At 38.9% G+C, this 11246-nt stretch overlaps 1 protein-coding gene across 3 annotated transcripts; it reads left to right on the top strand.

The window, feature by feature from the left end:
* Positions 1 to 4747: 4747 nt before the first annotated feature.
* On the top strand, positions 4748 to 10516 carry LOC139629491 (SLAM family member 9-like). 3 transcript variants are annotated; one of them, XR_011692989.1, is made up of 7 exons: positions 4748 to 4864; positions 5935 to 6243; positions 6327 to 6620; positions 7086 to 9102; positions 9458 to 9563; positions 9991 to 10138; positions 10378 to 10516. XR_011692989.1 is itself a non-coding variant. In XM_071492133.1 (4 exons), the coding sequence occupies exons 1-4, from the start codon at positions 4813 to 4815 to the stop codon at positions 10506 to 10508; spliced, it is 786 nt and encodes a 261-aa protein (XP_071348234.1). In that variant the 5' UTR covers positions 4748 to 4812. The 3 variants fall into 3 exon arrangements, 1 of the variants encoding a protein (XP_071348234.1); XR_011692988.1 differs by lacking the exon at positions 9458 to 9563; XM_071492133.1 differs by lacking the exons at positions 7086 to 9102; positions 9458 to 9563; positions 9991 to 10138 and having other exon boundaries at positions 10378 to 10508.
* The last annotated feature ends 730 nt before the right edge of the window (positions 10517 to 11246 follow it).

Raw genomic sequence — 11246 nt, 5'->3', positions numbered from 1 at the left:
TATTAGTGGAGAATGATGTAATGCATTTCAAGACATTTGTCCTTCGCACACCCTCTGTCCCTCCGCAGATGATGTCACTGGCTTTGTGTCTAGGAGGCAGACAAGTCGTCAAGCGGGTTGTGGGGTTTTGTGCTTGAGGCTGTCGCCATCTTGTGGCAGGAGAGAGGTACTGCATGATGAGTGGAGAGGAGGGGAAGGGAGGAAAAGGGTGTAGGTAATAATTTATTACAGAAGCAGAGGATAATGTGACTCATAATGGATGTCCTTGATGTAACTGTACTTTTGTGGTCTGTTGGGTCAGGGACAGGAAAAAGGGAGACAGACAGTTTGGATCTGACTTGATGCTTGTTGCCAATGACATGATATTTTGTTGATAGAAGACATTTCATGTCAGTAAACTTTATCTTTATCTTAATCATTGTCATTTAAAAAAAAAAAAACACAACTGAAACTTAATTTAGAACAGAGAAAGAGAAACTGTTGAACTGTGGAAACCAAACCTAATAACAGACACATCAAAAAGAAAAAGTATAAAAATAAGAAAACTAACAAGAATATCCAAGTGAGCCTATGTGTTAGTATCTAAGCAAAATATCACATCACGTTAGAAATTGTTCAAGCTGAGAACCAGTATGTTATTGATCATTCACAGTTATTTAGCTTTACTTGATGATGAAAGAATCTATCTTGAGGACAATAAATAAATATCTGATCAAACAAACTGCAAGAGAGATATTTACTGCAGCCTAACATATTGGTCACCGTAATATACAATGTACAGTATACACACTGATTTTCAAAAACTAAAAATAATAGTGGTCTAAATGTAGGAAATTTAAGATGGGTCTGTTTTATTACACATCCAAAGGAAGTGGCATAATAGATAAAAAAGTGATTATATGAGGATATAAAGAGAAGGCTATAGTATTGTACAGTTTATTTAGCCAGAAAAAAAGAATCTCTATGAAACCCCATGTTTTCTCCACCCTCTATGCAATGTGTGCAGACTGTCTGTGCAGCACCACTACCTCACCCATGATTGGCTTTAATAAGTTCATTTAAGTCATTAAGCACAAAACTGGAGTGATGATGTTCTTAAATGAAGATCTGACAGACTTGTTTAGTGTTTTAGGGTCAAAATCCTGTGAATGCAACAAGCTTCACACCAAGACTCAGGATCATGTAATAAAACAGAATCATCTAATGTGGTTTCTTTCATGGTGACAACATCTGATTACCAGGAAGCTTTGGGGCAATTGCACACTTTGCCTGGATGGTAAACCAACCTTGATGTAATAATGACATCATCCTGTGGTTGTGTCAAATGTTTTCTGCTATTTACTCATAAGGCACTAGATCCTCTGTTTCCTCACCTGGCTCTGAATTATTGACACGAACGTGAGTGAATGAAGTATGTAAGTAATGTATGCAAAGAGCAATGACATAAAACTCAGGCTGTTTCATTTCACTACAATGACCTTGTTAAAGTTTTATGTACATTGTTATAATGCAGAAGCCCATCATGAATAATGACATTTGTGATGGGTTTCCAATGAAGCGTCCATGCACACGTTTCGAAAAAAACATCAAAGCCATTTTGAAATTAAAACTCGTCATCCTCCTCCCCTTTGTCATCCCACACTTACTTAAATGAAATAATAGATGAGTCTGATGGACAAGTCTACATTATACATGCAAAGTCATGGGATGATTTTGATTAAACACCGAGGGATGATGCATTTTGGCTGTGAAATATAGCCTCACTGGGGCTCTGTAGCGAAAGGTCAAGCTCAAACTCTGAAATGCCTCAACTCCAACACAAGTCCAATTAACACTGACCTTTCTACATACGCCCAGAAAGCCTCATAAATCACACTGACCACCCTGTAATTGATGGTGCACAGATTAAACTATGTTGTGATTAAAAAAATATTTTTTTTTAAACTTTATCAATTTGCTTGATGCAAGTCAGGTCAATGCTAGTTGTACTGCTGCCTGTCAATGAAAACATCTAATGACACATTAGTTTTGAATTGTTGGATAACTACAAGGAAAAGGTTTGCAAGTTGAAATAAATAATATCTCAATTTAGAGATATTAAAGGTTCTGTAAACAAGATTTTAAACAATAATATAGCAGCAAACAACTATTCTCTATGTAAAGATATGGTGGCGTAATGGCGTGCTATGTAGAGAACAAGGTCACACCCCTGCTCTATATGTTATAATCTGAGTTTCTCTGTTCTTTGTTTTGTTTTCTGAGACTTCAGCTCATGCATGTTGGTGCGTGTGAGGCCCTCCTGTTGAACCACCACATGCAAGATGACACAGTGCAGTACGCAGCGTTCAGGAGAAAGCTAAACTCCTGAATTTTGAATTTTTTTAAATCAGTATTTTCACTGTTCAGTGTCATCCATGCAGCCGGTTCCAGCGGATAAGTCCAAGGCTGAGTTTCTTACCCAGTCCAACTGTGGAGCCGCCACTGGTCCGTCCTTACTGAGATGGAGAACCCTGTGAGCTGCTAAAGGGCTCCAGCTTGACTCAGTACTGGCTCTTCCTCTCCTCCAGGTGTAAGTAACTCGATGTTACATGATGTTACATGTCTGTTTTACTGGTGCCTGGCTACACTAGCCATGATAACTTAAGCTAATGTGCAGTTACTCATATTCCAAATTAGTTTGACACTGTTGCTATCATTTAGCATGGCTAGCTGGCATTGCCCTAGAGCATATTATATCATATTAGCTGTGGGCTAATTGCTGGATTGTTTCTTGTTGGCTGTTGTGTACCCTGTGTAACTTTATACAGCTGAGCTTCTTGCTGTGTGTTAAGTGGCCGCTGTCGCTGAGCTTCGTAACACAGGGGAGGGGGCTGGGGGTGGATGAAGCACTTGTTTTGGTCTGAGATGCTGGTGGTGTAGTGCGACACCTGGTGGCGGTGACGATCGCTTACAGAACCTTTAGCAAACGTTCTGTAACTGACATGAATAAATGAAGTGGGTAACAATGACGACTCCTGGCTTTATAGCTGTCTTTCTCTTGTGTAAGTTGATGTACGTATCTTATCAGCAATTTGTGCAAATGTATTCAGAATATGATACATCTTGCATCCTTTGTGTATTTGCAGATGGATTATCTGAGTCATGGTCTAAAAATCCCTGGCCTATTGGGGAAAACTGTCGGCAGATTATTCTTCCTCAGCGTTAATGCTGCTAAAGCCTCTTCTTTCGCAGAGAGTTTCAAGATGCAGAGATGCATCTGATGAGGCTATAACCTGACCAGCAGGTCTCTCAGCTGCTCTGGTTCAGGTCCAGGCTTTGGCAGGGCAGGAGTTTGGCCTCGATCACTGCTCCTTTTAAATAGCAGGATGCATTCGCTTCTTTAAAGCACTCCCTTAAACACATGCAGGATCTGTGAGCAAGAAAAGACAGCAGATAGATTAACACGAGAGTGGGAAAACATTGTAAATTGGCAAGAGAAATGCAAACACTGGGTATTGTGTTGGGAGACATCATGCTGGCATTGCTACCTGCAGTGCAGCAAAGAAAGATTTATTCTCCAGCTTCACGGGTTCGAGGTCTGTGGATTGCGGATTGGGAAAGATTATGAGTGACTTGTATGTCATCAAAATGCAGATGATGCATCACAGCAAAATCTGTCATTGTTTGTTCGACAGATTTGGCTTGATCTCTCTCACTTCTCGACGTAAATCAGAGTAAAATAATTCATGGTGGGATTCTCAAAGGAAAACATGTCAAACACAGTCAGATGTCTGAGAATGCAAAAGTGCAGGAAACTAGAAAACCATGCCAGCTTTATACTTTATACGTCCCACTGTGCTTGAAAGCCAATACAACACAGTGTCAGGCATTAATTAAATCAGGGCTAAAGAGAAATAAATCAGGCAAACACGATGAGAATTCAACAGATACTGTACAGGATTAGGATTTAGATATAGTTTAAACTTCATTTTTAACTATTTATTTCCTGTCTAAATGTCTGATCTGTGTGATGCAATGCCTGAGGGTTAGTTTATGTGGGTAAGAGAGAACTGTTATCAATTTATTGAAAAATTGAAAAAGCTAAACCTGAATGTCAGTGGTGGTCAGTGTAGAGAAGAGGATGTGTTTCAGTCTGATGAGGAGGAGACAGGTGAGAGATGATTCCTGGAGTCAACTCTGTCCTTCCGAGCAGGAAGGAGGATGTTTAAGAGGAGTTTTAAACAAACTATACTGTGTTCTCATGTGAACTGTGTTAGGATGTGTCTCCTTGTTGCACACTGGTGCAGTGCAAAGTGCTCCACAGATCAGATGAACATATCATATCAGAATATAAAACTGACTCTTGTTTTATCTGTGGTTGGTTTTCTTCTGATTTTCCTTTTTCTTTGTCACACAATGTCTGTCATCAGTGTGAACATTTACACTTCACTGTGGGTATTTTTCATCTTACATACAGAGTATTATGAAAACACAAGATGTGTTAAATACAGAGCTATCAGAAAGGAAGTGGTCATCAAGTGACTGCAACTTTAGTAAACCACCCAAATAATTTCAAGTGTTTAAGTGAGTCAGAAACTGCACCAATACAACAAATATGTAGTACAATGTATAGGATTTTGTAGTTTTTGTAGTTTTTGTAGTACAAAATACTATACAATGTACATTGTACATATTCAGCTCTCAATCAGTAAAACAGAAGTTAAGGAGGAAGTTAGTATAGAAACATGATGTGGTTTTGACAGGAAGAAAATCTGTCAAAGCAGAACACAACACCTCACTTTGTGCATTTTGGACTGAGTGAAGCCAGAGAACATGATGTGTTTCTTTGTGATAGTGGGGCTGCTGGTCTGCATAGAGGCACCAGGTAAGACAAGAACCCTGTCTGATAAACTGTTATTAACAGATACAGCAACGATACATGAGGAGGCTTATTAGAGTATTAATAGTATTGGTTTTCATTTCTTCATTGAGGAGTAGAGGTTGAACAAACATCTTGAAGATGAATCATTAATCATTAATCTCATCATGTTCTTCTCTTCTGTGACACTGTGACAGTCAAGAAACAGTTGAAAACATCAAACATTGCAAAGGAAAAGTGAATCATAATTTTAGTTCAATCAGGAGAGACGAGTGAATGAAGTGAAAGTAAATATTTTAATTAGACAAGACATGTGATCAATAGTGCTGAAATTATAGACTTTGGCGCTTGGTCTCATGGGGGAGATGTTTAGGTTTAGGATGAGCGGCAGCAAAGTACATGTACGTATATGAATATAATCTCCCCGAGACCAGACACTGGTGGTGGTGGTAGCTGACTATCCCTCTGATGCTGAAGATGGCTGAGAATGCTCCAAAACTGATAAGGTTGAAGATCCCTCGTCGATGGGATGGCTGAGAGACCTCTGACGTAGAGATGCCAAAGAACCTTCTGATGCCGAGAAGACTGAAGAACCCTCTGAGACAGATTATGGCTGATGAACTCTGGAACCAGGTGGAGATTGGGGAGGAGGAGGGGCGCACATCAGCAGAGCAGGAAACTAAAACTGAAAAGGAACATCTTTAAAAAGGGAGCGCCAGCAGATGATAGGCTAACGAGAAATTGTGTCGCCCTGCTATTGGTTAATTGTGAACAGCTGACTGAACAGCTGATATTATGTGTCATGACTTAATGTCAAATTATTTGTTTATCTAAAATTATGTAGTGGGAAAAAATGTGTTGTTGAAATCAGTGGCTCCTCTTCCTGGAGGCTGAAAAGCAAAACAAAGCAAAGAAGAAAAAGAAAAAGAAAATTAATGTCACAACTATGTCCAATAGCTCAGACATTAGTTCCTTTGCCTCAATACTCATCTCACTTTTTTGATGATCACTGATACTAAATGAAGTGACTGAATTCAACATTCAATTGATTTTGTGCTGTTGTGTTGTTTTCACAGGGTCCAGTGCTGTGACTCCTGTGTTTGTGCAGAAGGGGAATGATTTACTTCTGGAGATCATGGAGGCTGATGTGCCTGAGGATTTTAGTCTTCTTTCATGGACGTTCAATGGAAAGGACTTTTTAATAACATTTTCACCTGGTAGAGAACCAAGAGTCTCTAATCTTTACAGTGGAAGGGTTGAAGCTTCTGTGAAAAATTTCTCTGTGAAACTGAAGAATCTACAAGAGTCAGACAGTGGAGTTTATACTGCACGAGTGACGGGGGATCAAGAACAAATACTGAGTGAATACAAGGTCACAGTTCAAGGTAGGTTTGTTAACATTTCAGACACTGACAGAGAGAATCTGCTGCCATGTTTCTAAATGGTTTCATGTAAACTTTCCCCTCAGATCCAGTGTCTCCAGTTGAGCTGACAGTCGACTCTGTGTCCAGCAGCTCAGACTCCTGTAACCTCACTGTGACCTGCAGCACACAGGACTCACATCACATCAACATCAACAGCACTTTTACATGTGACACCAAAACCTGCAGTCAGGAGGGAGGAGAGAGGTCAAAGGTCACAAGCTCTGGTGCTTCTCTCCGTGTCTACCTGGTGAATGACTCAATCATCTGTAACCATAGCAACCAGGTCAGCTGGGAAAAGGACAATAAAATGACTGAGCGTTTTTGTGAGGGACAAAGAGGTAAGTGTGAAAATAACAGAATAATAATCCTCAGTTTGGAGATAAATTTAGAGCATATAAGAATTTATTTTTAACTAAAACCTTTACATGTTCAAGTAAATAAGTTCTGAACATGAACCACCAATAACTGAATGATAATTAAATGATGATATAACATACTTTTGTTTTATCTGGTGCAGTTTCACAGTTTGACATATGTTGTTGTTGTTTATTACAGAGAGTAGAACACATAGGAATTAACAAAAAAAATTGCTGTTAATCTGAAAAGTAAAACTCAGCTGCTCTCTGCAGTACCTTTACTTTGAAAACAGGACTTGAGTGAACTACAAAGCACAAAATGTCCAAATGCAGTGAAAGAAATAACATATTTGTTAGTTTTACTCCTGCTGTGTTGTAGCATCACATCTGGATCTGTGTGTCAGTTTCATGAATGAACCAACCTGTGTTGTTGTTGTTGTGCCGCAGGTTCAGAGTTTCTCTCTGATGGTGTCTCTCTCTGCCTGGTGAAGACAGTCGTGTTCTCGGTCGGTCTGATCATCATGGTGTCTGCAGTCATCAGTGTCCATCTCCTGGAGCGACTCAAGAAGCAGAAATAATCAAACAGTGGACGTCAACTGTGGAGGCTGTGATGAGTGAAGCTGAAGAGGGAGGGGCAGGGGCTTGTGGGTCTCGCAGAACTCAAACACAGTTGTCGGTCAATTCAACCGATTTTAGATGAGACCTGATGCCACAGGCCAAATTTAAAAACTTAAATATAAAATTAGAAAAAGAAATGAAACAATGTCTTGTAAAAAGTGCACTGATCTGGTCAGAGGCCAAAAGGGCAGGTGCTGGAGCACCACCTGAAGTCTGTCTGTGCACGTGTCTGAGGTGCCCTGTCACTGTGCAAACCACCCCAGAATCCAGAGATGTAGTTTCCCAGATAATTCAGATTATGACCCACATATGATGAAATCTGGACTGGACATGCTCTGATCACAGAATTGTAAGATGTCATATCAAAAAATCTCTGGATATGCTCCAGACTGTTGCAAGAACCTACAAAGGATCTCTCCGGATTCTTGGGGTTTTGGTGCAGTGAGTGTGGTTTTTGACCACTGGTAGCGTTTGGGGTTTTTTATGGGTGGGTCCTTTTCTGTGTCATGTATGTGCGCAACAAATGTCAAAGAGGCAGAAGACTACAAACATGGAGGTAAACATTTTACAACTTTATTTAAATCAGCTTAGAAAATTCATGCAACATCTTCGTGAGGCTTCAGGGATGCTCACAATATATTCTCTGACTAATGTAAATGTAAACATTGCTTCTTTACAAAAAGTCTTTTCATATTTAATACTAATACTGATTATTCTTGATTATCCACTGATGATGCCCAATAATCAATGTGCTCACTTTGTAAATAATATAAAAACATGTATGGTGTTTCATGTGTCCATGTTCATTTGACTAAAACATTGATCTTTCCTCACATTTGTTAAAGCCTGTTTTAATCTGTGGGTGAACCAAGCAAATCAGTTCATTGTACAACATTACTGGACACCTGTTAAAACTTTGTTGTCAGAGAACTTTATAAACTCTGTTTTTAAAGATGCTTGGTCACTCACCCAGCACTTTATTAGGATTTGAGATATTTTCTGTTGTGATTTGGTTCTGCACAAATAAAAATTGCAACCAGGTCAAGTGCAGGTCAAACATTTTTGTCCCCGATGTGCAGGTAAATCTGACGGACAAAACATTGTGTTGATAATTATGCTCAGTTTGGAGATAAATTTAGAGCATATAAGAATTTATTTTTAAATAAAACTTTTACATGTTCAAGTAAATAAGTTCTGAACATGAACCACCATCTTACATACAGAGTAATCTGAAAACACAAGATGTGTTAAATATAGAGTATCGGGAAGGAAGTGGTCATCAAGTGACTGCAACTTTAGTAAACCACCCAAATAAGTTCAAGTGTTTCAGTGAGTCAAAACTTGCACCAGTACAACAAATATGTACAAAATATAACATTTTGTAGTTTTTATGTAGTTTACTGAAACAATTGTAATGTTTTTTTCCTTCTTTTGTGTCTTTCATGTTTCTTTTCTTTCAAATTTCTTCCGTCCAGGGGGCCACAGATCAAACTGACTCTCCAGTTTACTCTGGTGCAGCATATAGAACTAGTTCCTCTTAAACAAATAGATAAATACTAAGAACACATTTACAAAGAAGGTTTGCATTAAATTTCAGTGTTTAGCAACAGATAAACACTTACATTGCCAGTAAAACAGAACTTCAAGAGGAACTTTTGAATACAGAAGTTAATTTTTGACATTCATATGGAAACATTGTAAATGTGAATGTGGTTTTGACAGGAAGAGAGCCTGTTAAGAGCAGAACACAACACCTCACGTTGGTGCATTTTGGACTGAGTGAAGCCAGAGAACATGATGTGTTTCTTTGTGATAGTGGGGCTGCTGGTCTGCATAGAGGCACCAGGTAAGACAAGAACCCTGTCTGATAAACTGTTATTAACAGATACAGCAACGATACATGAGGAGGCTTCTTGGCTGTGATTAATAAACTGGGCACCAGGGGGCAGAACTGACGAACATGTAAAGTGAAAAACAAAAACTAGCTGAATACAACGTCACAGTTCAAGGTCGGTTTGTTAACATTACAGAAACTGAGGGAGAAAATTAACAAAGAATTAAAAGAGATTTTACTAATGAATGATTCAGATAATGGCAACGTTTGTATCAACAGGCAATAGTTACAACAAAATGATGATTAATTATTGCTCACTGTGTGTAATTAGGTCTGACAAACTAAAACCAGGATTTTAATGTTGCAGTAGATCAAAGAAGAAACATCTGTATGACGTTAGGAGGACAGTCTGTTTGTATTTAACTTCTAATGATTCTGATCCAATGAGGATGGACACGGTTCAGAAGAAACAGGTATTAGAGCATCAATGGTATTTTCTATTTTACTTTCTTCATAGAGGAGTACAGGCTGAACAGGCGTCTTTATTGTCACATTCAGCTCTTCCTTGACACTGTTATAGTTAAGAAACAGTTCAAAACAGAAAACATTACACAGATAAAGTGGATCATAATTTCAGTAGAGTGTGAAAACCTTTGATGATCAATCACTTTAAATATATGTAATAATGTGTTATAAGGTTCAAATCACTGACTCCTCTTTTGGGGGCTGTACTGTACTAAAAAGAAAAAAGGAATTGAAAAATTGAAAAAACATTCAATGCTACAACTAAGTCCAATCTTGTCTCAATACTCATTTCACTTTTTTAATGATCACTGTGACAAATTTAAGTGGTTGAATTCAACATTCAACTGATTTTGTGTTGTTGTGTTGTTTTTACAGGGTCCAGATTTACTTCTGGAGGCTGATGGAGTTAATTGTTTTTCAATGGAGATTCAATGGAAAGGACATTTTGGTAACATTTTTACTTGGTGAAGACCCAGGGACCCCAAGGACATGAAGAAGATTCTCTGCCCACAAAAGACTGCTGGTAAGACTGAAAGATGTAACAGATAACTGCCTTACCAACCATCCTCAGATAAGGATTACACTGTGAACAGAAAGTTTTGTAATTCAGAATGACAAGCAGTGCACATTGTGATGAGTAGTCACAGAGTGATATAAAAAGTTATGAATACTCAGGGGTCAAATTTTGCTCTTTTCTTTGTCTCAAAGAAATAAATCAGCTGTTATCTAGAGATGACTGAGCACTGTGTTGTTGTGCTGCAGGTTCAGAGAGTCTCTCTGATGGTGTCTCTCTCTGCCTGGTGAAGACAGTCCTGTTCTCCGTCGGTCTGATCATCATGGTGTCTGCAGTCATCAGTGTCCATCTCCTGGAGCGACTCAAGAAGCAGAAATAATCAAACAGTTCAATCTTACATATGTCTCACAGTCTTATCTAGAAAACATTAAGTTCAAGGTGCTCTGTGTGGTTTTTGACCATTGGTAATGTTTGGGGTTTTATATGGGTGGATCCTATTTTGTGTCATGTGCACAAGAAATGTAACAAAGCACCAGCAGAGTTAAGGAGGTAGAAGACTACAAACATGGATGTAAACAGTGCGGGATTTATTTATTTAAATCAGCTTAGAAAATTCCTGCAACAGCTTTATGAGGCTTCAAGGATGCTCACAATATATTCTCTGACTAATGGTAACATAAACATTGTTTCTTTACATTAAGTATTTTCATATTTAAAACCGCAATTCTCTGGGCAAAAATTCCTTGTTGATGCCAGAGGTCAGAGGAGAATATAGCCAGACTGCTTCGAGCTGATAGGAAGGCAACAGTAACTCAAATAACCACTCGTTACAGCCTAGGTCTGCAGAAGAGCATCTCTGAACACACAACACGCCAAACCTTGAAGCAGATGGGCTACAGCAGCAGAAGACCACACTGGGTGTCACTCCTGTCAGCTAAGAACAGGAAACTGAGGCTATATTTCACACAGGCTCAGCAAAACTGGACATTAGACAATTGGAATAACGTTGCCTGGTCTGATGAGTCTCGATTTCTGCTGAGACATATGGATGGTAGGGTCAGAATTTGGCATCAACAACATGAAAGCATGGATCCATCCTGCCTTGTATCAACAGTTC

Source organism: Trachinotus anak, unplaced genomic scaffold, assembly GCF_046630095.1.
Source record: "Trachinotus anak isolate AG129_WGS33_773 ecotype Australia unplaced genomic scaffold, CSIRO_AGI_Tana_v1 ptg000012l, whole genome shotgun sequence".
NCBI lineage: Eukaryota > Metazoa > Chordata > Actinopteri > Carangiformes > Carangidae > Trachinotus > Trachinotus anak.
The sequence above is the reverse complement of the archived record's forward strand: the minus strand, read 5'-3'. Positions and strand labels throughout refer to the sequence as shown.